This window comes from Lacerta agilis, chromosome 4 (genome assembly GCF_009819535.1).
Source record: "Lacerta agilis isolate rLacAgi1 chromosome 4, rLacAgi1.pri, whole genome shotgun sequence".
In the NCBI taxonomy this organism is placed as follows: Eukaryota; Metazoa; Chordata; class Lepidosauria; order Squamata; family Lacertidae; genus Lacerta; species Lacerta agilis.
The window spans coordinates 61,248,906-61,276,587 of record NC_046315.1 but is presented as its reverse complement, the minus strand read 5'-3'; the positions used below and the strand labels follow the sequence as shown (position 1 = coordinate 61,276,587).

At 38.2% G+C, this 27,682-nt stretch overlaps 1 protein-coding gene and 1 long non-coding RNA gene across 2 annotated transcripts in view; one reads left to right on the top strand and one right to left on the bottom strand.

Moving 5' to 3' along the window:
- The window catches only part of PDK3 (pyruvate dehydrogenase kinase 3), a 41,443-nt gene extending 13,761 nt beyond the window's left edge, over positions 1 to 27,682 (top strand). Inside the window, exons 2-11 of the mRNA XM_033147230.1 lie at positions 4,030 to 4,171; positions 5,592 to 5,663; positions 14,499 to 14,683; positions 17,539 to 17,628; positions 19,014 to 19,091; positions 19,924 to 20,000; positions 21,241 to 21,342; positions 22,161 to 22,271; positions 24,865 to 24,978; positions 26,015 to 27,682. Of these exons, the coding sequence (XP_033003121.1) occupies positions 4,030 to 4,171; positions 5,592 to 5,663; positions 14,499 to 14,683; positions 17,539 to 17,628; positions 19,014 to 19,091; positions 19,924 to 20,000; positions 21,241 to 21,342; positions 22,161 to 22,271; positions 24,865 to 24,978; positions 26,015 to 26,158 (1,115 nt within the window). The 3' untranslated portion in view covers positions 26,159 to 27,682. The remainder of the gene's footprint in view (positions 1 to 4,029; positions 4,172 to 5,591; positions 5,664 to 14,498; positions 14,684 to 17,538; positions 17,629 to 19,013; positions 19,092 to 19,923; positions 20,001 to 21,240; positions 21,343 to 22,160; positions 22,272 to 24,864; positions 24,979 to 26,014) is intronic.
- Positions 15,835 to 20,231, bottom strand: LOC117045809. The gene is made up of 3 exons (XR_004426471.1): positions 20,132 to 20,231; positions 19,735 to 19,806; positions 15,835 to 15,984 (listed from the first exon to the last, which is right to left on the bottom strand). It is a non-coding gene; the product is annotated as an uncharacterized LOC117045809 (long non-coding RNA).

The following is a 27,682-nucleotide window of genomic DNA, read 5'->3' as shown; positions in this document are numbered from 1 at the left end:
TATTATCTAGATCAGGCTTCCTCAAACTCGGCCCTCCAGATGTTTTTGGCCTACAACTCCCATGATCCCTAGCTAGCAGGACCAGTGGTCAAGGATGATGGGAATTGTAGCATGTGAGACAATTTATTGTTAGGAATGAGTTACACTTTAAGAAGGATCTCTGTGGCTGGATCACTGAAGTTCTTTATTTTTGCTTTTATCTGGGGCAAAATTTGATCAGAGAGGTAAAGGAGTGATTTTTTTCTTTCCCATCCACAGTTTTCCTGATTTAAAATTTTGCTCCCTCCTCTGAAGTTGCTATGTTTCCATTTGAAGGCTTCCCTCCATGGCTCCTTCAGAGTTAAAATAACAGTATTGGATGATCCAGTCATAGAGCTCATTGATAACATGTAGTTAAGCCTCAAGTACATGCAGGATGGTAGATAACATTCCACCCCATTGTGTACTGCTTAGTAGGAAGGCAGACGGGGCAGAAATGTTGTGCCATCTCACATCTTGCTCCAGGTTAAAAAGGTAAAGGGACCCCTGACCATTAGGTCTAGTCATGGACGACTCTGGGGTTGCGGCACTCATCTTGCTTTACTGGCCGAGGGAGCCGGCATACAGCTTCTGGGTCATGGGGCCAGCATGACTAAGCCGCTTTCTGGCGAACCAGAGCAGTGCACATAAACACCGTTTAACTTCCCGCCGGAGCGGTACCTATTTATCTACTTGCACTTTGATGTGCTTTCAAACTGCTAGATTGGTAGGAGCTGGGACCCAGCAAAGGGAGCTCACACCGTCGCAGGGATTCAAACTGCCAACCTTCTGATCGCCAAGCCCTAGGCTCTGTGGTTTAACCCACAGCGCCACCCACATCCCATTTGCTCCAGGTTACTTTAGGTTATATTTTTACTTGGTTTCTTTTGAACAGCTTAAAAAAATGAACCACCTGCAACTGGTTAATTGAATCTGTAACTACAGGGCGTAAGTTCTCACATTGAAGGGTGTAAACTGGCTGTTTAATAGAATTCAGCTGGGGGCTATTTTTGACCCTGTTTATTTTAATTAGGAGTCTACCTGTAAGTCACTCACTGTTACATTAAGCTCATATGTTATTGAGAGCAGTTCCATTTAATGTCCAGAACTCTATAGCAAAGGCTAAATAGAAAAGATGAACAAAATAAAAATAAGTTTTATGTAACTAGAATACATCTGTAACTAGAATAATTTGCCCAGCAATCTTCCTTTTTTATACCAGTGTTTTAGTGTCGTCTTAATCACTTTGGACTAGTGCAGGCTTATCAGCTTGGATTCCTTAACCACAGTGAAATTAAGCAGAAGTGGAAGGGGTCATATAGCTCCTTTCAGGAGCAAAGTCCCCCTATATTTCCCCATGGATCCTAACAACAGCAGAGCATTATATCATAGCTGTCAACTTTTCCCTTTTTTTTAAGGGAAATTCCCTTATTCCGAATAGGATTCCTCGCAAGAAAAGGGAAAAAGTTGACAGCTATGCATTACATTAGTATTAACTAGTTCCCTCTTAACAAGGGTTTGGTAACCAATTTTAATCCATGGGTTCAAATCCTTGTTAAGAGGAAAGACAGGTTAGTATTAACTGCCCTTAACATTGGTACTGGTGTGATGCTTTTAGACAGTTAAGGAAGCAAGGGGAGATTCACTTTTGCAAGTGATTCCATGAGTCATTTCCTGGCTATTGTAGAGAGTAGTGGTTGCCAGCAGATATTAATGGGTACTGTTTGTGATGCGCACACAGTCTGAGCCAACCTTGATGATTTGGTGCCCGTGTCTCGTGTTTCCTCAACAGTGATTTTGCCTTGGTGGTGGTAGACTGCTTCTTGAAGTTTGGAAGACTTAAAATTATGGTAGAGAAGAATCAGCATCTTCTGACCTATGTCTTGTAATAACAAATAGAATGAAAATTTGACACTTTGTGGTAGCCAGAAATGGTCAGTCTAACCCAGGGGTCCCCAAACTAAGGCCCAGGGGCCGGATGCGGCCCAATCGCCTTCTAAATCCGGCCCGTGGATGATCCAGGAATCAGCGTGTTTTTATATGAGTAGAATGTGTCCTTTTATTTAAAATGCATCTCTGGGTTATTTGTGGGGCCTGCCTGGTTTTTTTACATGAGTAGCATGTGTGCTTTTACCAGTATTTAAAATATATCTCTGGGTTATTTGTGGGGCATAGGAATTCGTTCATATTTTCCCCCCAAAATATATTCTGGCCCCCCACAAGGTCTGAGGGACAGTGGACTGGCCCCCTGCTGAAAAAGTTTGCTGACCCCTGGTCTAACCAGATGAATATCTGATTGAGTCCCAAGTCAGTTGTGCTAGTAAAGCAAAAATAAATGATTGCAGATTGTTCTAGTGGTCCTAAACTGTTTTTACAGATTAATTAGGTGACAGATAATGGCTGTCATTTTCCAATTCTTGACAAAAATACATCTACCAAAAAAAAGTACCGAGTACATGCATGCAGATGCACAGGCAAAGACATACGTCGATAAATACTTGCAGGATCATATCTAAAACAAAAAATTACTAAGCTATAACAAGCCATTGTCAGGCGTGCCTTAAAGGAGAGAGAAAAACTAAGTACTTAAGGGGGGTAGAATCTGATTGGGCTGTATCCTGCCAATGTACATTATCTGCGAATAGATGCTGAATGATGTGCTGTTGAACTGATTATAATGGGACTGCCTTAAAAAGTATGACCTTGATTGTGCCAGTTGCACTACACTTAAGGATTTTTCAAATTGCAAATCTTAGTTATTATATGCATAGCAATGCTTTTAACATTATTTCCTGGGCTGCATGAACATAACTTAATCAGTACCTTGCAGCACTTGTTCATTTTTCAGGCGGTTGTCTTTTGTGACCATGACTAACACATTTGCAATCTTTCTCTTGCCTAAAGTGGAATACTGACAGCTCATTACAGGTAAAACACAGGTCTGTGAGTTTACCTGGCCTTTTTGAATATTACTGTGGAGTTGTCTGCTCTTAGGGAGGGGGTGAGAGGAATGAAAATATGTATAGTCTCTAGTCTGAAGCCTTGATGTCTGGCTGTTGGCTACTGTCTAGAACATCCAAGTTGCTCTAAACTAAGTGACAATGAATAAACCTTTACCAACTTTCTGCTAATTTGAAAGTGTTTATAGATTTAAGGTTGCAATCCCGTCTCACCTATCGGAGCATAAGCCCCATTTATGAGTATGTCTGCATAGGATTATACTGTAAGGGTGCAATGAGGTCAAAGTTGAGCACACCAAAGTCCCAATAAAAACACTGAGCATAAAGGTCACAGTTAAGCCCATCAGTTTCATACATTTTAATTGGACCAGTGTGCCTAAACGTACCAGGACAGTGCCCAGTCTTTCCTTTTCTCTGCCATGCTCACCCTCGAACTCAGCACAAAACATCTATTCTATACCAGAGCATGCAGGGATACATATGCAAACTCATGTATTGTGACACTAACTCACCACTGTGTTGGAAAGGTGAGTGGAACAAGATAGGTCTGCCTCTTCCTAATATGATCCAAATCCCAAAGAGAATTGAATCAAATAAATGTTTAAGAATAATAAAAATACTAATGCATCATTTAAAACACCCCCTTTTAAAAAAGAACATTAATCAAAAGTATTGGATTCATTCTCGTTACTCAGTTTACTCGTTCTAGATGCAAAAGTATTTTGAAAAGATGTATATATGATTGTTAAATGTGCTTCCATCTTTAGGTCTTTTGACATGGTTTAGCTTACAGTTAGGTAAATAATAAGCAGATAGATACAAGTATGCACTTCGATTAGTGCAATCAGGCTGGTGTTGGCGGTTACTGTGGGTGTTAAGTAGTTTGTGTATGAATTCAGATTTAGTAAACATGAAGGAAACTTGCACTCAAAACCTAGCGTCTGGCTAAATAAAGGATTTTTTTTCCTTTACATCATGTTTACATTTTCTAAGAAAGTCTGAAGAATGAGGGAGTGGGGAAACTAAATTATGTTTGTCTTTTCAACCATAGGGCGTGATAATGCATGTGAGAAAACATCATATATGTTCCTGAGGAAAGAACTTCCTGTGCGGCTTGCTAACACTATGAGAGAAGTCAACTTGCTGCCGGACAACTTGCTGAATAGACCTTCAGTTAAGCTAGTCCAAAGCTGGTAGGTATAGAGAACAGGCAACAAAGCTATATGAAACCAACATGGTGAATTTTACAAGCAAAATAATCTAGCTGTCCAGCTCAGGCAACTGTATCAAGCTTACATATAAGAATTAAATGATTGGGTTTCTGCTCCATATTCTACTTGTCTGGGCTCTTCCTCTACCTTGTACATTCCAGTTCTTCCTTACCCACAAGCTCTAATTTCTCTTCCCTTCATTTCCCCCACTCCATCTGCATGCACCAAATTCTCTTCCTTTCTCTCAATTCACGTTCCACCTCCGTTTTCACCAGTTGTTCTGGGATAGCAAAAATGACATCCTTAAGAATAAATTTAAATTTGGTGTGTTTGTGTGTGTAAGTATATTTTTGAGTATGGTAAGTTGTTTTTGCAGTACATGAAGTTCTTTGGGTCATGAAGAAGACCTATGGTGGCAGGGGGAAGTGTTGTTAATAAGCTACATCTAAAAGACTAGAGAGAAGGGAGAAATGGGTGAAACATTAATGGGGATTAATGTGAACAAATGTGGTTTCACCTACTTAGGCACCAGTCCTATGCACATTTAACTGAAAGTAAGTTTCACTAAACTTGATGGAACTTTCTTCTAAGTAGACATGTATAGATAGGATTGTACCAGTGCTTCTTTTTGGTTAGAGATGGTATTAAAAGTCATGCGCTGAAAACCTAGTGCATTTTAGGTTACTTTGATGCTAGACATGGTCTGTTTCTTACATGGGATTTGATCTCTTGCAGAGATGCTATAAAAATATGTAAAATGTTTTCCCTTTACTGAGAAGAGTGGAAAATTATAAGCTTATTTTTATTGCAATAGATTCTTTGTTTTGTAACAATAATGGCTTACAAATCAAATCTCAAAAGTAAGATAAAACATGTCTTAGAAACCCAAAGAATCTAGGATAAAAGCAGCAGAAATCAATTATAAAAAGTCTTGCAGAACAGTAAGTTTCAAAGCTCTGATAAAAGAGGAGAGATGGGACTTGGAGGACCATTCCAGGTTTAGAAGATTTGAATTAACTAGAATTTCCTGTGATATAAAACAATATCTACAATTGTAATTGTAAATAGTTGTTTTCTACACAGCACATATGTTATAAATAACTCTACAGTTTTCCAATTTCAAATGATTTCTGGTGTTAGGGGCTAATTAATTGAAATCTGAATCAATTGGTTCAAGTATTTAAATAGTAATCCTTTAATATACTTAATTTTTGCTGGACAAAATTTACAATATCTGCATCATATTTCAAAGATATTTTAACCTTACATTCTTTAATTGACCATTTTTGTAGGTTCTAATGCCTTCCAGTGTTTCAAGTCATTATTAGTTAAGATTCTAGCTTATCTCTTGCTTTTTCGCTAGGTGTTTTTTTGTTAATTTTGTTCTTCCTGTGTGTTTCAGGTATATGCAGAGCTTTCTTGAACTTTTAGAATATGAAAATAAAAGTCCTGAAGATCCACATATTTTAGATAAGTAAGTGACTGCTGTTTCAAACAAGTCAATTATGTGGAAACAGTATAATGATCTTCTGCCGTAATGTAGATAAAATCAGAATTTTAGTTCACAAAGTTTGCTGTTGTTTCATGAAAACTTCTTTTTATTGGAACAAATTACTTTTATTAGAACAAATAACTATATTGAAAAAGACTTTTAGTTTCTTAATAATGCTGTACTGTATATACTAATGAACTGATCAGGTATCTGTTTGTTATTTCCAGCCTGCTGTAGTTTAAGGTGAAGGTGAAATGTTAAGTTGTAACCTCCCCTTAATTAAAAAAAAGAGAGAAATGCTGCCATTGTTTCTAAAGGAAATGCACTGTATATGCAGCCGGATGCATCTTGGAAGTCATCTTCTGCAATTGCTTGTACAGCTAAATTGGCAAAGTGACTTTAAGAGAGAGAGAGAGAGAATTTCCTGTGATAAATTAGATTACACTAGGAGTCCCATAAGAAATGGATTTGTATCTTTGAAAAGCAGTGAAAAATATTGGTTTTATTTTGTGGAGATGATGAGAGTATTAGCTTTGGGGCTCTGAACAAGTGCAGAATCAGGACTGGATTTAGGTTTGATGAGGCCCTAAACTACTGAAGGTAATGGGGCCCTTTATATGTCCAGCTGTCCTTTGTCAACAATAAATTGTTGCTGTTTTTTGTGTTGAATATATGCTATATGGTGATTTATGAAACTAATAGGTATCTAAAGCCATTTGCACATGTTGCCATGAAAGCAGTCCATGCAGAATGTAGGCACCCTTTATATAGAAATGAGCAAACCAGTAATATTTCAGGGAGCAGGCTAGCAGGCGGGGCCCATTACTTACATCATAGGAGCCTACACAACACAAAACACTGTTGCTGTATGTAGTTTTTACTTTGTTTTTTTATCTTACATTTTGAAATGAACATCCAGGTTTTTTTCTTTAATTTTTTTGGAGGCCCCCCAAGAGTGTGGGGCCCTAAGCTATAGCTTGTTTAGCTTATACGTAAATCCGGCATTGTGCAGAATCCATATTTCAGAGTATATATAGTTCACAAATAATATTTTATTTTCTTCTCTGTCATCTAACATCAGATATGACGAACTTCAGAGTCATCCCCTGTTATTTATTTGGGCAGGTATGGTTCACAAAATAACCAAAAGGTCAAGGTAAACAATAAGGTTATGTTTAGAGACAGTGTGACACCCAGGCAGATCATATGTGGACATGTAGGAATAAAATGGCACAAATTCACATTGATGATACTTGAAGTTGAAATGGAGTCCTGAAAATAAACCCATTTTTTTCCTCTACTAAAAGAGAGTGTTTTTCATAGCCCTTCTTAGAAGATAGTCTATATAATACAGAGCAAGAATCAAGAAAGCCAACTTTATTTCTTTATATTGTATCTTTATTTGCCACTTCTCTACATGTTAGAGGAATAGGATGTCCTTTAATACTTAGATCTTATGTACAAAAAAAGGGAATTCTTTTTTCATTTGAAGCAGCGAAGTAGAGAAATGGACTTCTCCTGGCCTTAACTCTCAGATCCTCATAGAATCAGCAGGATCTAATCTAGCTGAAGCTTTTAAGCATTAAATAATTTTCAAGAAGGAGTGCTTGTCCAATCAGCAAGGCAGGTGAGTAGGTTAAAACCCTCCTTGTGCAATTTGAAGGTTTTGAGGTTTGGGATTAGGTTGTTACTGTTCAGATTTCTCAGTTATTATTTTTAGAGTAATGGATCATTTGAAAACTGCATGAGGAATTTGCGGAGGTACTTAAGCATTGCTGATTAGACACGGAAATGGCAAGTAAGATACCTTTTAAAAAGGGGCACTCTTTCACAATCAGAAATGTATGTTAGAAAAGTACCTGCAAGGAAAATGGACATGATTTTATTACTTGATAAGAAAGGTTATATTTACATCATGGCAGCCCTCTAGGCTAGCAAAACTTCCCAATACAAGAAAAATGGGGAAAACTGGTAAAAATGTGGGGGGGAATTTGCATAGTTAATGGAAGTAACTTAGATAATAGACTTTAAGCATTTCTTCTTCTTCTTCTTCGGCGATCACTCATAGCCTAGTAAGATTGTCTTCCATAAACACGGTTTTAGCAATGAGTCCGTAAGTGACTGTGGAGGCCAATTCTGGATCCACACATCCTTCCACAGTGGGGACATTGGTTTCCGGGCGGGAGTTGATCACAGTGTGGATTTGCCAAGCGTGCCTTCCTCCTAGCACGTTTCTCCCTTGCGTCCTGAGTTTGAGTGTCTTCAAAGCCCATTACACCTTTGGTAAAGGCTGTTCTCCAACTGGAGCGCTCACAGGCCAGTGTTTCCCAGTTGTCAGTGTTTATACTACATTTTTTAAGATTTGCCTTGAGACAGTCTTTAAACCTATTTTGTTGACCACCAGCATTACGCTTTCCATTTTTAAGTTTGGAATAGAGTAGTTGCTTTGGAAGACGATCATCAGGCATCTGCGCAACATGACCAGTCCAGCAAGGTTGATGTTGAAGAATAATTGCTTCAACACTGGTGATCTTTGCTTCTTCCAGTAAACTGATATTAGTTCGCCTGTATTCCCAAGTGATGTGTAAAATTTTTCAGAGACACAGTTGATGGAATCTTTCGAGGAGAGAGGAGTTGGAGATGGCGTTTATAAGTGGTCCATGTTTCACAAGCATATAGTAAAGTTGGTAGTACAATAGCTTTGTAAACAATCATTTTGGTTTCCCTGTGAATGTCCCGGTCCTCAAACACTCTGCACTTCAATTGGGAGAAAGCTGTACTCGTAGAGCTCAAGCTATGCTGGATTTCGGCATCAATGTTGGCCCTTGTGGAAAGATAACTGCCTAGGTAGGAGAAGTGATCAACATTTTCCAACGTTACACCATTGAGTTGGATTTGTGGCACTGCAGAGGGGTTGTTTTGTACTTGTTGGTGGAGCACTTTGGTTTTTTGGATGTTGAGTGATAGGTCAAGCTTTTCATAAGCTTCTGCAAAGATATTTAGGATGGTTTGGATGCATGCACACGCTATGTTGTCATCAGCTACTGAAGCTCTATGATGGAAGTTACGGTAACCTTACTCTTTGCTTTCAGCCTGCTCAGATTGAAGAGCTTTCCATCTGTTTGATACATGATTTCTACTCTGGTGGGGAGTTTCTCTTCGACAAAGTGTAGGATCATGGCAATGAAAATAATGAATAGAGTAGGGGCAATAACACAGCCCTGTTTAACACTTGATCCCACTGTGAATGGTTCACTTTGAGAGCCATTGTTACCTGTGATTGCTGCTGTCATATTATCATGGAGGAGCCAAATGATGTTTACAAATTTATCTGGGCAGCCAATTTTCAGAAGGACAGTCCACAGGGCATTACGATTTACAGTGTCAAAAGCCTTAGTCAGGTCAATAAACGCAATATACAGGGGTTGGTTTTGCTCTCTGCATTTTTCTTGAAGCTGTGGAGTGGTGAAAATCATGTCCACCATCCCACCAGAAGGCCGAAAACCATTTTGGGATTCAGGAAGGGTCACCTCAGATATTGTTACGAGACGGTTTGCTAAGATCCTTGCAATAATTTTGCCAGCCGCAGCTAATAGAGAGATGCCTCAGTAGTTTCCACAATCAGTTCTGTCACCTTTTAAAAAAGAGATTGATAATTTTGGCATCTCTAAAGTCTGCTGGGATTTCTTCTCTTTCCCAGATTTTTTTTTATGAGCTTGTGAAGTTGTTGTGTAAGTTCAATTCCGCCCACTTTGAAGATTTTGGCAGGTATCCCATCAGGTCCACTGGCTTTGTTGTTTTTCATTTGGTTAATGGCTGTACACAACTCTCCCAGATTTGGAGATACTGAAGCTCATCTCTAATTTGGTTTTGCGGAATTTTTGAGAGGACCTCAGCAGCTACAGGGGAGTTGCAGTTAAGGAGATGTTGGTAATGTTCTTTCCAGCGCTGTGCAATAGCTTCTTTATCTTTTAGAAGTGTGATACCATCTTCTGAGTGTGGGGGGCATATGCCATGATTTATTGGCCCATAGGTGGTCTTTGTGGCTTTAAAGAAACTGTGCATCATGAGTGCTGGCTAAGTGCTGGATCTCTTGAGCTTTTTTTTTTATCCACCAGGTGTTTTTTAGTTCTCTGGTTCTTCTTTGAACCTCAGCCTTAGCGTTGGCATAGGTTTTTTTCTTAGTGGCACAATTTCTATCTCTTTGCCAGATCTGAAAGGCTTCCTTTTCTTGTCAATCATGCGTTCAATCTCACTGTCATTCTCATCAAACCAGTCCTGGTGTTTCTTGGTTTGGTATCCAATAATTTGTTCACAGGCTGCAATAGTGGATGTTTTTAGCTTGGTCCAGTGTTCCTCGATGTTATCAGGGAATTCTGAAAACAGATGGTCCTTAAGAGTCGCTTGGAAGCAATCCCGCTTAATGGGATCTTGAAGGGCTTGAGTGTTCATTTTCTCCTTGGTTTCCTTCCTTAAAGCCTGCGTTGAGGTATAATCTTGATAGCCATCATGGACTGTATTAGTTGGTGATCTGTCCAGCAGTTGTTGGCGCTCATCGTAGCTCTGGTAAGGAGCACATCACGGTGATCTTTAGCACGGACAATAACATAGTCTTAAGAGGTGCCAGTGGTTTGACCGAGGATGCCTCCATGAAGTTTTAAATTTATTTTTCTGTCGAAAGTGTGTGTTGGTAATAACAAGGTTGTGTGCTGCACATATCGTCAAAAGTAAGATTCCATTCTGGTTGCTGTTGCCAACTCCTTCTTTCCCAGTAGTCCCAGACCACAGATCAAAATCTCACCCAACTGTTGCATTAAAATCACCCAGGAGGATAATTTTATCTTCCTTAGGCATCTCTGATAGGACGGTATCCAGCTGAGAGTAATTTTTTTCCTTAATGTCTTCATCGGCATCCAGTGCTAGTGCATAAGCGCTTATACTGTAATAGGAGCCTGTTGGTTTTTGGTGAGCTTTATTCGAAGGGTTGAGAGTCGCTCATTAATGCCGGTAGGGACTTCTGACAGGAGCTTCACAAGGTCATTTTTGATAGCGAAGCCTACCCCATGTATTCAATGTTCTTGTTCAGATAGACCTTTCCAGAAGAATGTGTAGCCTCCTTTTTCTTCCTTCAGTTGTCCCTCCCCTGCTCTTTGAGTCTCTTGAAGCGCTGCAATATCGATGTTAAAACATTGCAGCGATGGCAGTTCTGTGTTCAGGATGCTCGCTGTCTGTGTTATCTGACAAAGTCTGTATATTCCATGTTCCAAAGTTCAATTGTCTTTTACGACTGCTAGATGGTGACCCCACTGGGCGCGGCAATCCAGTCAGGGAAAAAGGGAGGCAGACTATGTTTAGGGCACCTTTTCTAGCCCCTCCCCTTTTTCGGGGTGAGCAGAGTGGATCCTAAAAAGGGCTGCCAAGCTGCTCGACTGCCTCGTTCCTTGAGTCAGAACGACTGTATCCACCGCCCATGTGCCAGTTCATGACTAGGGCTTCTAGATTTCACAATCCTGCCCCCGTTACCATTTGCCAATCACCATGGGACTTTTGGGGTTTGGGTCGAGTTTTTGGAAGACACCTGTGTGTGAATTTGTTTTATGTGTGTAGATCAGTGCACGCTGACCAATGCACTGTCTTCACAGTAGGGCTCTGTTCCGATGGCATGAAGTAGTCACGACAAACCTCCATTGCCAAATATTTACTGTAGTATTGTCACCAGAATATTCAAACTTCTAATTATTGGAAATGAGGGTAGCACTGCCCAGTTGGACCTGCAAAAGGAAACCATGTTGTTTCACTTGGGAGGCTAGATTTCATGTATTCTTGCTGAGAAGACCTATGAATTTAAGTAGATTTGCACAGATTTGGATTTTTTTGCACCTTCCTGTTTTTCTTTGGTAACAGGAATACATAGCACACAATCTCTGCCCCACTTTCAACTCTGGTTCCTATGCTAAAAGGTTACAGACCAGTTTAAAAAGAAAAAGGCTGAGATTCTATTGCTGATTGCTTAGCCAAGGATTGGATTGTGTAGCACAAGCAATGAATCTTGTGTCTATTATTACTGTCTTGGGTATTTGAAAATATAGTAAAATGTGGTACCTATTTAACTCTCCCTCCTTTTTTTAGTCATTATGTGCTCATTAATCCCTCTTGTCCCCCTTCACCATAATTATGGATTAGATGAACAGCCAAACCTTCAGTAGTTTTATAATCTGTGTCGTACAACTTCTAACAGTACCAGTACTGAATGAATGTGTACAGCCATAGATAGTTTTAGATGTGAGTTCACTATGATAGTGCGTGTACCACATGTTGGCTAGATGTTTAGTCTTCTCCCCTGGAGCAGTTTTGGATGAAACTTGTTTTCTAGTTTGTAACAGAAGTTGGATTTGTGCAATGCTAATTGACACTTCTTTCAGTCCTGAAGACATTTTCCAATTTCCTTGGAGCAGGGCTATGCACAGTGCTGGTTGGCTGGCTCATGGATCCAACCTTTGTCACCAGAGTATTATTTTGAAATGTATAACAGCTGTTTGAACAGTGTGAATTTTATACTTTATAATTGCAAAAAGTGGGAAACAAAAGTTTGACACCACTCCATAAACATGGAAAGCACTTAAGAAAGAAACTAAAGCAGACAGCCCACCTGATTCAACTTGCGGGGGGAGTGGGCGAGTGATGAAGAGGAAAAGGCAATCAGCACTGGATTCACAAGCTATGTGTTTGACCTTTAATGTGCTGGTGGGAGGAAGAAATAAATAAAACTTGCACCTGCTGCTGTTTACAGGTATATTTGTATGGAACCTTAAGTAGTAATAGCAGTTAAATATGCTTGTATGCACATTAACTAAAAAAAAATGAATATTTTTATGGTACTTGGAAACAGCATGTTTCTGTTTTCAGATCCCTTCTTCTTGAAGGAGTTCCATGCTAGTTTTTACTAATTGATCACCTGCTATCTTTATATAGATGGCCTAATGTTCTATGTATTTCCTCCCTAAATGAGCTACGTATGTTCTACTGTGATCAATTTAATATGTAAAACAGTGTCCTTCTGTTCTTTTTTATGTTTCCAATAAAAAGGTTGGCTTAGTATTATAGATGGAATTGAACAAAACTCTCTCCTCCTGTTGTTCTTTTTCTCGTGCATTTATCATGTTAAGTAAATAGTTGTGTTGCCAATTATAAAAGTGGAAGAAAACATGAATTTCTGATGCTTCAAATATCAACTGGTGTTTTGTTTTCAGCTGTTTATGTTCAATTAGTTACAGCTCAAACAATTGCTTTAGGGTTGTATATAAACAGTAGTTAATGTTTATCCAGTATATTTAATCTTTCACCCATTTTTATGGCACGAATAAGTGTTATTTATTTGACAGTCACCATTTATTTAGGAATCAAATGTAGAGCTTCAAAAGCCCAGTGCAAAATCCTAACGCTGCCTTACTGCAGGCCCTTCATTTTTGCATGTTATTTTTATACCGCCTTCCATTTTCAAAGCTAACTATAATGTCTGAGCTAGTATTTTCACTAGTCATGGTTAAAGCCAAACCACAGTTTGTTGCCCTGGTTAGAAGTACAGTAGATGGTTTGAGCTAATGGTGATTAGCAAGCATTGCTGGGGCAGAAAGATTGCAAGCCATGGTTAGCTCTGAAAATGGAAGGTAGATTTATGAGGTGTGAGAGATCATTGAGGTAATTAGACTGAGAGTGTATGACTATTACAAGCAGCTAAGTAGCATTTTATGACCAACCAGGGATTTGAATCCACCCTGACCTGGACCACTCTAGTTCCATACCACTGCACAGCACTGCAGAGTGTGATGCACTTGAGGGGCCCAGCCTCCTAGTGTAAGTTTAGTTGGTATAGAAGATCAGGCAGAATTACTTCTGCACCAAACCCAAACTTGACGGCCTCCAATAGTTTCAAGAAAATGAAGACCCCGCCCCCCCCAACTGTAATGATTTAAAAGAAATTCATGCTTCATTTGTCCCTTGCTCTTAAACATAACCATCATAACTTTATTGTAATTGATGCTGCCAAATTTGGAAACATTCAAACTTCAGCAGCTGCTCTTTTGGAGTCCTTCTGGATCTGGGAGGTTTAATCAGATTACATGTTTTGAAGCATCTCTCTCCCATTTTCCCAGCTCCTAACACAAAGTAAGAATGTTGGTGGTGCAACTATGAGGCATGAATAGCTTTTTTATTTTGTTTTGACTTGCATGAGCAAAACATTTAGCAGCAACACAATTTAAAATATGCACATGTGGCTCTAAATAGGTCTTGATGAACAGATTAGCTTTCTTGGAATACAGAAAACTTTCTGGCATGTTATCTGCAATGTGGTGTACTAAGGTTTATGTTAGTAAAGGCTCTGGTAGTGATTGGACAAACTGTCCTAATGTTATAGAGGGGCAGGGCAGACGAAAAGTCTCTGCCTGCAGAAGGGCTTAAGAAAGAAGTAGGTAAAGGGGAATGAGAAGGCCTTAAAACCCAGAAAAGCATAGGGGCCTAAGGATGCAGATTGGAACAGGGAGTAGTTCAAAAGAATATGAATGCAAGAGATGATTTTAAAAAGGGCAGATTGGAAGGAAAGTGGACAGGAGATTGAGGCCATGGGTTGCAGAGGTGAGGAAGGCAGATGTTCAAATCATGATATGAAATAGCCAATCTAATTCATCTGCAGCCAAATATTTTAGTACAATGTGATGGTACTGAAAGTTTTGTATTATGAATGAATTTTAATGGTGTCATCTAGGATGCAGATTTTGTAGTTAACTGTCACATCTTGTTTCTGATTTCTCTCTCCAGCTTTTTAGATGTCTTAATTAAAGTCAGGAACAGACACAATGATGTTGTTCCTACCATGGCCCAAGGAGTGATTGAATACAAAGAAAAATATGGCTTTGACCCTTTTGTCAGCAGTAACATCCAGTATTTCCTAGATAGGTTCTACACCAACCGCATCTCGTTCCGCATGCTGATTAACCAGCACAGTAAGTATCTGCTCTCCATTTAATCTTGGACAGACTATTGGCATTCTTGCTTGTGAAGCAAAAGAGACCGCACCAGTTTGGGTTATGCTATAGCAGTACAGTGGTACCTCAGGTTAAGAACTTAATTCGTTCTGGAGGTCCGTTCTTAACCTGAAACTGTTCTTAACCTGAAGGACCACTTTAGCTAATGGGACCTCCCGCTCCCGCTGCGCCGCCAGAGCACAATTTCTGTTCTTATCCTGAAGCAAAGTTCTTAACCTGAAGCGTTATTTCTGGGTTAGTGGAGTATGTAACCTGAAGCGTATGTAACCTGAGGTACCACTGTAGCTAGTTGTAAAGCATAGGAAGAATGTTATTTTAAATAGTATACAGTACTTAAAAAAAACAAAAACACCAAACACATTTCAATCCTTGATTCTCAAACTCACTCTCTCTAGTTTTCAGTATCCCTTTATCCCAACATTCCTCCAAGGATAATTTTATAAAAGTTGGTCTTCCTCCGACCCCTTCCTTTATCCTCACAATAGTTCTGTGAAGTAGTTTAGGTTGAGAGACTGGGACTGGGGCAAACTCAACCAATGAGCTTTGTGACTGTGGGGATTTGAACCTAGATTTCCAAAGTCCAAGCTAATCTCTATTAACTCAAGGGCAGCTAACTCCCATCATTCCTGACCATTGGATATTCTGGTTAAAGCTAATGGGAGACCAAAAACATCTGGATGGCCACTGGTTAGTTCCTCTTTCTCTAACTACTACACCACTCTGTCTGATGTAAGGCAAACATTAGGCTAGCAAATAGACCTAAGAAGTTGGAATGACTTTACACAATTTGTGTCATTCATCGTGTTGTGTGCTGCATTTCATGCTGTTCTGCTACTCGAGCTGCTTAAGTTTTTAAAACGATCTGGGTATGAAGGAGCTCAGATATAAGTGGGGGATGGGAGAAAGAACCGGGGTTTTATTTGGCATAAGGAGAAAGACAGTGTTGGAGCAAGGGAAAAAGAAACATCCTGTCTCAAGCAGGCTTTTCCTGAATATTTTGTTATTAGCTTCTTGACACTGGGGTGGGGTGAGGGAGTCTGGAAAACAGTTTCCTCAGAAAATAACACAGGTTATGGATTTTTAAAAAATGATACAAGGCAGGTTTCTGCACCCGTTATCTGGCGAAGTCAGAAAGGGACACTTAATGGATGTCTGTGCTTGCTTTGGCATGAAATAGTATTGCAGCCTGTGCATCAGTCAGAGAGCAGTGCCATGCAGGGTGTCTCCAAGAGCTGAGTGCCAAGTCAGTTCTCAGCAGGCTGTGAAAAAAACAAACCACAGGTTGCATCTGACTGCCTATCAGTTAAGGAAATCTAGCCTTCATTGTTTTGTCAGTGTGACTATACTAACTCCCACCCGCAGTCTAGTTAGCAAACACACAGAAGGAACATTTTTTTTGCAGCTATAAAAGTTGCATTTGCTTAATATCAGTCTGTTCAAATGCATTAAGGACTTGACCTCAACTGCTGAAGTTATTCTGTGCAAATCATTCCCCTTATCAGTATTGCTGTGGTGATTGCAAATAGCTTTTGTTTGCTGATGTTTGAACAGCTGTAAATGTTTCCAATCAATTGACCCTGCTTTCGCCAACCTGGCACCCTCCTGCTGTTTTGGACTGCAGCTCCCATCAGCACCAGTCAGCACTATCCCACTTAGTGCTGAGCCTGTTCCTTTGCTTTCAAATGGAAAGCAAGAAGGTTAAATATGGAGGAAGGTCTCACAGAAAATTATGACTAGCCTTGATCTGAAATGCATATGGCTAGCTGGAACAGTCCCTAGAGCCATTTGGCAGCAAATGGCAGCCAGAAATTAGTGAGACATAGGGCCAGTGAAGAGTGACAGGTCCTATTGCAGCAGGCCTGGTAAGAGTTGTGCATTTGGGGGCTAGATTAATAATTTTAATATCCTTCCATAAGTGCTGAATTGCACAAAGCTAACCCTGCTTTCCAAATACTAAAATAATTTTGAGTCTGATGGAGGCAGACTATCACAGAGAATAGTAATTTTCTTGTAATAATATACAAGAAAACTTTAAAGCACATGTTGCCATTCCAGATTGTATATTTTGTTGTATTCTTAAATACACTGCAGTTCACATTCAGTTTACTGAATAATGTTCAGATAATTCCTTTACCCTTTGTCTCTCTTTGGCTGTGTATAGCTTATAACACAAGGCTATACATGAGTCCAATAGGGGTTATTCTCAGATAAGTGGATATAGGACTGCAGCCGTTGTCTGTTAGCAATGTTAAGCAAGATGTTCCCAAATAATTATTGCTAGAACTTTCTCCGCTTCCAAGACTTGGATTGCAGCAACTGTCAGTTAATATTTTCTAGAGTTGAGCCGAGGGAAAGACCCAAGTTTTGTGAATGCTTTTACACCCTTCCATTTTTGTTCATGCAGTGGAGACAAGGCGATAATCGCTGTTGAACCCAAAAACCAGTTCAACTTGTTATGTTTTGCTACACTGTGTGGCAGTAATAAAATACAATAAAATAATGTAAGTTACACATTTATTTTAAATTAAATTAAATATAATTAAATAATTAAAAATAATTACTGCTTATCAGTATGAAAGAAAAGGGAACCAGGAAACATGGCCATGTGGACATCTTGCCTATCTATGTTAGGTGGTGATGGGTTTTTTATATCCATCTCACACCCATCAAAAGCGATCAAAATGCAGCACAGCAGTAGTACTTTTTGCCTTTTGAAAGGCTTTAAGAAGTGTTACTCGCCATTAGATTCCATTACCCTTTAACTGTTTACAAAATGTTATTTCAATTAATGTCCACCTTTCCTCTCATTTTAGCACTACTTTTTGGTGGGGTCACTAATCCTGCTCATCCCAAACATATTGGAAGTATTGATCCTACGTGTAATGTAGCTGATGTAGTGGACGGTAAGAGTAAACGCAAGTTGTTTTTGGAACTTTGATTGCAAGGTGTATGTGTAATGCCTTGAACCATTTCTAATGGTAAATCCCTCATCTATCAGTCAGTAGCCTCTCCTTTTCCTTGTAAGCTTTATATATGCACTGATGCCACCCATGGTTAAGTGTAATCAGCTTCTCCCAAAGTAAGTTATGCAAATTCACTTAAAATTCTGGTTAATTTGGGGGTCCCAGTCAGTGGTGATGCAGGTGTAACACTGAGTCATGGTTAAAACTAACAAGCGAAGGGAAAGAATTGGTTCCAGAAAGGGAGGGAGCATGAAATTCCAGAAGGAGACGTGTTATTTATTTATGTTAAAAAACATAAATCAAATAAATAGCACAGTCCCATTGGTATTGAAGAGAGCTGGTTCTGTAGTGTATTGATATTTCTTGTCACTAGATGGAGGTATAGCATAGTTAAGTTACGGAAAATATATCTTCAAGACATTTCTGAAGTTACTTCAATTTTCTGTTTATATTTTGTTCCAATGTGATATATTTATGGGAGCCAAGAAACCCAATTATTTGCAGTTTTATTATTATCATTCACTGAGCGCTGGAAAAAAGCTGGGTATGCATTTGCTTGCTCAAATAGGTTTGTCAACTTTGAAGCTGTACTTGAAATGCTTAATATCATACAACTCTCTTTCTCAAATCATCTCCCTAAATTCTACTTCCAGATAGTGAAAGATGCCAATTACATTTTTGTGCACAGTCTCTAAAATTGTTAACAAGTGCTGGAGTAGGTTTTTTAAAAAATAGATGGCATGGTTAACCATTACTTTTTGGGAATGGGTGAAAGATCTGAATTTGAAAGTACTTCCTTAAATCTAGTGAATACATTACATGCTTTGCTTTGTGCATGCCTTCTATGTGGAACTGGCAAAACATATGAAAATAAAATTTATTGTAGTTTTAAAACAAAGACTTAAAGCTACAGAGCAAAAGTAGAGCCTCACTTCTGGCATGGATTAGTTCATGTTGCTGTTCGCTTATCCTTGGGTAAATAAAGTGGAACGAATGTGTTTTTAAAAAATGTGTGGTTAAGGTGAATGGGGCATGTATTTTTCCTCTCATGGAGCTAATAGTAGCTTTGGGGGCAGAATTTTGATCTGAGAAATAACACAGAGGGAGGATGTATAACTTCCCATTCTTCATTCCTGCTTCTCCATTTAAGTTAGAAACCTGTTTTAACATCAGGGGATCTGATTACTTACATGTAGTTTGGTCCTAATAGGACCAAAATAAGAAATCTAAAAAATAAGAAAAAATTATAGCTTCTTGAGGTACAGAATATACGTATATTGACATTACTTCATAATTCTATAAGTTTTTGTTTTCTTCACTCACAGATGCCTTTGCAACAGCTAAGATGTTGTGTGAACAGTATTATCTGGTATCACCTGAGTTGGAAATTGAAGAATTCAATGGTAACACTGAAGTTCATTGCTTTTTAGCATTCTTATAACTATCTGGGCTTTGTGCATTCTAAGGATATTTTATTTTATTTTATAAAATTTAATCACAACATTCATTTTGACTTAAGAGCTGTGCCAAAGTTATGGGTATAGCCAAAGCAAGGGAAAGTTGAAAAGAAACTCTGCATTCTGTTTTCTAACTTTTTTTTGACCACATTTTTTTAAAGTAGCTAGTAAGACTACAGCAGGTGCATTTTTAAAAATACATCTCAGAGTTTAAGATCCAAAGAGGTTTTAGAGCATTGAACATGCCCAAATGAATGTTTTGCTTTTTGCTTTTCGGTGACAAATCCCTTTACCATATTACAAACTGCTTTTCAAGCTTTCCCCCTTATTAAAATATAATTTACCATGCAACATGGAAGCTTCAGTTCAGAAAACACAAGTGTAAAGCTCTCTTGCATTTGTGGATTTTGTTATCTGCAGCTTTATATTCCGGTAATTGAGTCTACAGTCATGTAGACACATGATTTTCTTAAACCACAAAATGTAGCTAACAAAAATATGATGATACCACAGTTATTTTAAACATGGAAAATCTGAGCTAAGTGTGCTAGTGAAGGCTATTGTATAGGGCAGAATTCTCAGTTCATACTAGAATTCTTGAAGGTGCTCTGTCTTGATTACCAATTCTGCACTGGCTTGACATATTTGGTGTTTCATATTTCTAGGAATCAGAAAGGAAAGGAAGTAAAAAAAAGTATGCTATCTTATACTAGAAAATGGTAATTAAAAGACATCATAAATTGAATTTTCAGTTATATAAATGGTTTCTGTTTTCTAGCTAAAGCACCGGGCAAGCCTATTCAAGTAGTCTATGTACCCTCACATCTGTTTCACATGCTTTTCGAATTGTTCAAGGTAAGTAGAATTGTCTCATGGGAAGGAGGCTAATTTTGCTTGCCTCCTCTTTGAGTGCACTGGAAAAAATACTGAGATCAAGCATAGTTATAAAGATTGATGCATCTGCCCATTTTTGTGTGAAATGTTACCTGTGATCCTTGTGTGCACAAATGGCCTTGATTTAGAAGAATAACATGTCATTCTTCCTTGTACTCTTCCACAGAGTGTTCCTGTGTTAGGCAAAATCTGTAATTGAATAAAGGAAATTTGTGTAATACATTATGGGTCTCTTCTTTCATAGAGAAGGTGAAGATTTAGAAAGTGAAGGTGTAAACAGGTAAAATTAGTGATAGAAGACTGACACAGTTCTTTGGTGGCAAGTGTTTTATTCTCCGAAGCAGTCAATTTTTAAGTGACAACTGTGGCTACATATGAAACCTACTGCGTATCTATTCATAGGGAGGATATTCTTTATTGTACATTGTTACCATTTGTGATAATTAGGTAGGGTCTGCTGGGATGAGGCGAACAGTTTTAACAGTTCTAGCTAATTTTAGTTTCTGCCACTTAATAGAGATTCTTACTATCTATATTTTACATTAATCAACTGATCTCAAATGAAAATACCCAATAAAAGAACACACTTTGAAGCCATTGCAGGGCTCTGCGAGTCCACTGATAGGCAGCGTAGGTTTTGCCATTCAGTACAGTGTTGAGGCAGCTTGCTTTGTACATGGGCCAACAGTTGATGTCGCACTGATAAGAAAAGGCTGTGCTTCCTGTGCATACTGGTGATCCTTTACCCACAAGAAGCTTTGCTATAAAAGCTTTCTCAACTTCTTTGTTAAATGTTATTTTTTTATTAATCCTATGTGTAAATTTTATGTGGATTTAGTCATATTTTTAAATAAAGAAATTTAAAAGTGGTGCTCATAGGTTTGTACATCTTCTAATATTATTGCTTAATGCTAATTAAATATTGTTGCTTAATGCTATTTAAAAGCTTCAGAATTGTTAATAGTAATAATTTTATTGTTTATACTCCGCCCATCTGGCTGGGTTTGCCCAGCCACTCGGGGCAGCTTCCAGCAAAATACAAAAAATAACAAAATGTCAGACATTAAAAACTTCCCTGAACAAGGCTGCCTTCAGATGTTTTCTAAAAGTTGTGCAATTCTCCCCCCCCCCGACATCTGATGGGAGGGTGCCACTGCTGAGAAGTTAACATGCCTGGTTAACATTTCTTTTCCTTTTTCAGAACTCAATGCGAGCTACAGTGGAGTTATATGAGGGTAAAAGCGAAGGCTATCCACCAGTTAAAACCTTAGTCACTTTGGGTAAAGAAGATCTATCAATAAAGGTACAAATTTGCTAAACAATTTTTGCTGTAAGATCTTGGGGGGAAACAGCTTTATGCAGTGCTTTTTTTCTTTAAAAATAAATAAAATGTTTAGGGGTACTCTCATTTTCCTACTCATATTGAAATATGCTTCTCAATGAGGCTAAATTTAGATTCACAAAATGTTTAAGGGTATGCGTCCCCCCCAGGAAAAAAGCACTGGTTTTATGTGGTAATGGGATAAGAGCTGTGTGTTTGTTTGCTGTGTTCAGAATTACTCTGTCAGAGGCCTAGTTTACAAAGAAGGAGAGAACTTCAAAGATTATTATGATTCTAGTTGCAGATAGTAATTAAGTAGGCTACAGAGAGGTGGTGGGGAGATTTTCCCTCTTGGAAAGGAATCCATCCTCTCCACTCCAATCCTTCTGACTAGAAGTTCAGAGTAACTTTCACATTTCCTTATAGTGTTTAGCTACTCTGTGAATTGAGCAGGCACCTCTTGCATGGGTCATATTGTTCATTCCTACTCTGTGCTTTCAACTCGGTAGTCAGGAGAATGTTTACTAATCTAAGGAAACTTAATTTTGGTGTAGTTTAAAGCAAGGAGGAGCTAACCTTTTAGATTTGGAACAGCTGATCCTGAATTCACTTTGAGCCCTAGGGCTCTATTCTGTACATCTGATGTCAGCCCATAGTTTACATGGTGAATGCTGCTTGTGGACAGACAGTTACTTTGGTATTTATGCAAGTGTTAAGTAACTACTTCTCTATTATTACTAGTATAAACAGTGTCCTTGGGGGGCATTTTGTCTTAATGAAACTTTGATTTTCTTCTATAGATAAGTGATAAAGGTGGTGGTGTGCCACTGAGAAAAATAGATCGCCTATTTAACTATATGTATTCAACTGCCCCCAGGCCTAGTTTGGAGCCATCAAGAGCTGTACCTTTGGTAAGTTCTGTCCTGTAGGCTAATGTTTCCCAGAAAATACTTCTCATAGCTTCATGTTATTTTTGCCTTTTCCTGACACAAACTTTGTCTGAAAAACATAGGAGTCAACACAAGCTATTGTTTGATTGTCAACTGATGCAGTATATCTGTAGTAGATCCTAGATGAAATAATAATGATGGTCAACTAAAAACAGCCCCATCTATGAGGTGCAGAATATTTATGATTTCTTTTGATGTATTATGTGATTTTATACACTGTATACTAGATGTTTCCTATGATAACTGAATACATTTATAGTGGGATGGCTTTCTCTCAAACTTCAGTTTGTTATTTACAGATTCTGCATATTTTTAAACAATAAAAAGTTGATATTTAATTTGGTGTCCTCTGTTAGTTTGAATTCTGATATGAAACATAATCAGGGTGGAATAGCTTAGCACAAATGAAGAAATGTGCAATCTCCCAGAAGGAAAATCACAGCCACTTTACTCCTCCTGTTGTTCTGCTACTGTGTTGTACTGACATAAGTTATAGCTGTCCTGACACTGTCCCCAGACAAACCATGAACTGTAATCAAAGCTTGTCCTATGGTTTACTTCTTGTGGCCTGGTTGGAAGAGAAATATTCTCAGACATGATGGGATTGGTAAAAAAGAAAAGCTAAGAGGGTCAAATCTTTCCAGAATGCTTCAGGATTATTTATTTAGCTGTTTGTTTTACCATATCACAAGGTTGGAAAGACTCCTCAGGATTTTGTTTCATGAGTAAAGTTCTCATGGATGAGGAATGCCTTTTTGCTGTATTTTTGTATTGTATTTTAATATTTATTGATTGAATGACTTTTATTAATTACTTGTTGCTGTGTTCCTATCTTTCTTTTATTGTGTTAGATATTTGATAAAGTCCTAGCCTTAAAGGCAACCTAACTTTTTTAGAAAAACAAAATACCATGAAGCTTTACAATGACTTTGGGTTGGTCACTCTTTTGTAGTAAAGCAAAACTCTCAGAATTGTTTCAAGAATAAAATGGGTGGGGGGAGAGGGAGAGAGAATCTTACATGGCACCTGAGCTCCTTAGAGAACAGAAGGGTGGCAGTAGGTGGTATTCAGCTAAGTTTTAGTCAGTGTAGACCTAACTTAGTCATGTTAATTAATTTCAGTTTTTATACTCAGAGTTAAATTTAGTTGAATACTAATACAATGTAATAAAGGTAAATAAAATGAAACTTTTAAAATTACAATATTTAAACAATTGTAGTATTATGTTGGAAACCTAAATTGATAGGGTTTCACTCTTGGGTACTGAAATGAAGACAGAGCCATATTAAAGGATTGATGCCTGTCAGTTTTGTGTGCAATTACATGGCATGGATTTGGGGTTATATCAAAAAAGTTTTATTCATCAGCTCTGACTCCAAGCATAGAGATGGAAGATGGCTCTTTATATGAGCTGAGGGTGTGAGGGAGAATCTCTGTGATATACTGCACACTTTTAGGTCATGAGGTGGCCATGTCCCAGTTGCCTTGTGGACCATACTATGAGAAAAGAATCCTTTGAAAATAATTGCTTCAGTTCCTTTGCAAGTAGTCTATATGGTAGCTATTTTTTGTTGATTTGAAAGGCATTGTGTTCTATCAAACATACTTGGAACACAGTTAGGATGTTATATATCTAGAAATACTTTTTCTGTTGACAAAATTGCAAGTCTTATTTTCTCTACAACTTTCTTCTTTCATTGCTTCATGCTATCAACAATAATTGATCTAGTAGAGTAGACTGACCAAAGAATGCAGTTCCAACTCTTGCTTTTTTCGCATCTCCTATGTGTAGAGACTGCTGTGAATAACAATCTCAAGTAATAAACTACCATCAGAATCTCAGTACCACTGAGCAGTGACTGGGATATTGCAGCACTAACTGCTACTGTAGAGATTCATGAAAGACTATCAACTTGCCTGGGTGGCTTATAGATCACTGTCAGTTCCGCTAATGTAACTGCATCCTTGGGAGCCGGACAAAATCCACATCCTCCTAAAGTCTCTGCAATCAGATTTGCTGTTCATTAGTGCATGTTGTCAAAATGGCTTTGTACTATTGTGATTTTTCACTGTCTCCCAAATTCAAAAAACTTTTCTATGACCTGAAAGCTTACTGATGTTCAAGTAATCTAAACTTTGAAAGGAAAAAAATGGCATTCTAATATATATTTATTTACTATATTTTTGGTTCACTTCCTGTTGAATAGAATCTAAAACATTTATTAAGAAAATGACAAATCAAGCATGCAGTAAAATAATCATATTTAAAGCCAATACATATTAAAAGTATAACAACCTGGAAATGTGTTCAGAAATCAAAGAAAAGTCTTTGCCCTCCAGTGAAACATAATGAATGTCAAAGAAAGCTGCCCTTGAAATGCTATTCTGTAGAACAGGAGGCAAATCTTTTGTCCCTTGTGCTACTTTGTTGACAGCATTCAGAGCGGGGTGTCATTCACAGTTATTAGAGACCAGAGAGAAGTATTTTAGCAAAGGCATTCTGTAAGTATAATTGTTTCATTTTTAAATCTTACATTATCCATTTTTTCTTTAGGCTGGATATGGTTATGGTCTGCCAATCTCTCGTCTTTATGCTAGATACTTTCAAGGAGATCTCAAACTTTACTCAATGGAAGGTGTGGGTACTGATGCTGTAATTTATTTGAAGGTAAATACAATGACTCCTTTAAAGGGAGTGTTATTAGCAAAGCTGTATTTACTTCTGCTGACCATAAAAGCTTCATGGCTAACACAGTGCCGGATTTAGGACAGTGTGTGTGGTTCTCCCATACAGGGTGCCGAGCCATGGGGGCACTAATCATCATCATCATCAATAAAGCCAACCCTATATATGTGTACCTACTGAAAGTTTGGCCCCCAGTCAGGAGGGCAATTGAGTTGCATCAACTATGCCATAGTGCATTTGAGAGCATGCACAGAACAGAAAGTGAGAGCCCCCCTCCCCGCCATCCGTTCTGTACCTGTTCTCAAGTGCACTAACTTTATGAAAATTTAAGGGGAGGAGAGGAGAGTGGTGATCAAGCTCTTGTGAGGAAGTAGTTCATGATTCTGCCACCAGCTGATTGTAGATGGTGCTTTGATAGATGAGTCTTGGGACAGTGTGTTGCAAGTCGCAATTCAGAAATAAATATTCAGTAATCAGTAACAACTGTCCAAAAGGAATTATTGTGAAAATAAGAAATATTTGGTGTTGGGGCAAAATTAGTCTTCGCTCAAGGTGTCGTGTTACCAAAGTCTGCCCCTGGCTAACTAGGAACTCAGCTGCTGTGCTTCATGCTTTGACTATATGTATTAGAAGTCATAAAGAGGGTTTTAGCTTAACATAATTGGTCTTGCATTATTCAACAGTAGGTAAAGCTGTATGTTGCCTTTGATTTCATAAAACTAAACATTTCTACACAATTCTTGGAATATTTTCCTAGGTAAGTATTAGACCCTTGAAACTAGATATGCAATATCCTTTTCGTGGCAAAGTTCACTCATCCTTTGTTTAATTAAACTCTTCTTTATAGTAACTCCAAGGCAGGTAGCAAAATGTTTCCAAATGGAAGCACCAGCAGAGGAAACAGCATCGCCAATTAACAAATATTGGGATATTGTATCCTGGATGTAAACTCCAGGTTTGTCCTCCTTGTAAGTCTGTTCCTGAAACTTGATCGTGTTACTTTTTACCCTTTCTTTAGGCTCTTTCCAGTGAATCATTTGAAAGACTTCCAGTTTTCAATAAGTCAGCCTGGCGACATTACAAGACCACCCCTGAAGCTGATGACTGGAGCAACCCTAGCAGTGAACCCAGGGATGCTTCCAAATATAAAGCGAATCGATAACTCACCAGTGTTTTCTACCTGGATGGCAACACTTACATTCAGAAATGAGTCTCTGCTTTGTTCCAAATCCCAAAGTCCTCTAATCCACAGTAGTCAATATTTCCCTAGAAAGAGCTGTTATGGGTCTGAAATAGCAAGAACATAGGAGATTTTCAAAGACTGACATCATGCATTTTTGGTGTGAATAATTATAAATACTTTGCCAAAACATGCTTGGTTAGTTGAGTCACGAGTGACAAAATGGATTGCACTGTGACTGCAGTTAGATTATACAATTGTATAGTTAAAGGGGTACTATTTTTTTAAAGGTCAGTTTCTAGTCCTTTGTAAGAATTGGCAAAATTGTTTTGACTCCCTATTTGACAGTAGTGTCTTACACAGCAATATAATGTAACACGCATATTCTACTGTAGTTGAATGTGTGCTTAAACTCACATTGCTGCATTTTTATATGGTACAGTGTAATCCTACATTTAGAAAACAACTATGGGAGCTCTTCTGGTCTTGTCACCAAAACCAGTATACATGCTTAGTTCTTTCAAAAGTTATTGTACTTTAAAGTGATTCTTTCCACAATTCTAAAAGTTCATTTCTTTAGTGTTTACCAAACTTTCTTGTGTAGCACTGAAACTTTGCAATAGCTATCCTGAGGTGCTTTCTTTTTTAAATACCATAAAGAAAAGTAGCATGCTCATCAGTTTTGGGTACCTGAAACAATTCCTACTGACCAAGAAGAGAGAATTAATTTGGAATGTGGGATTCAGCACAACAAATATACTTTGTTGTAGGGAAGCACATCAAGAATCAAGCCAGGAAGCAATTGGGGATCCAGCTAGATATTAAAAGGAGGTTGGCTTTAATGCATTGGTTGTTTCAAACCCATTTAATAGTAAAACTAAAATAATTTGTAAAAGGATTTCAAAAATGATGTGAAACCTTAGTAGACTAAACATTTGAAACACTGAAATAACATTTTTAAAAAATGTTTCTTTCAAGAAAGGGCGTTATGCTGAAAGCTGAAGACCTGCTTGAACGAGTCATTGTCAACCACTGCATCTGATACTAAGGCTCTAAAGAGAGTAGAAGCATGGGTTCTGGCAACACCTTTTCACAGGAGCAAAGCTAGAGTGAGGAGTGAGGATATCAAAACACCAAAATACATTCCTCAGTGTCTGTGTATTGTATTTGTATGTGAATTGTTTTGACAGAATATGAAACAGAATTTCTAATTAAATGCAGTTTGGTCTGTAAGAAAGACAAAGAGAAAGTTATGTTTTCAAGTAGCTTGTAAAAGCTTCTATACTATTCTTTATTCAAACACAGTAGAATGCTTAATTGGCAATTAAATCTGAGTACCCCAATTCCAACTGAGACATCTGAAAAGCATTACTTTTAAACTTACTGGGTTTGCATACCTTTGCATCAGTGGCTATTATATGCATGAATTTTAACCATGTTTATGACTGTTTGCAGTGTTTGCACTTATATGTCTTTCTGAGCTATATGTTCAATCTTTAAACTCTG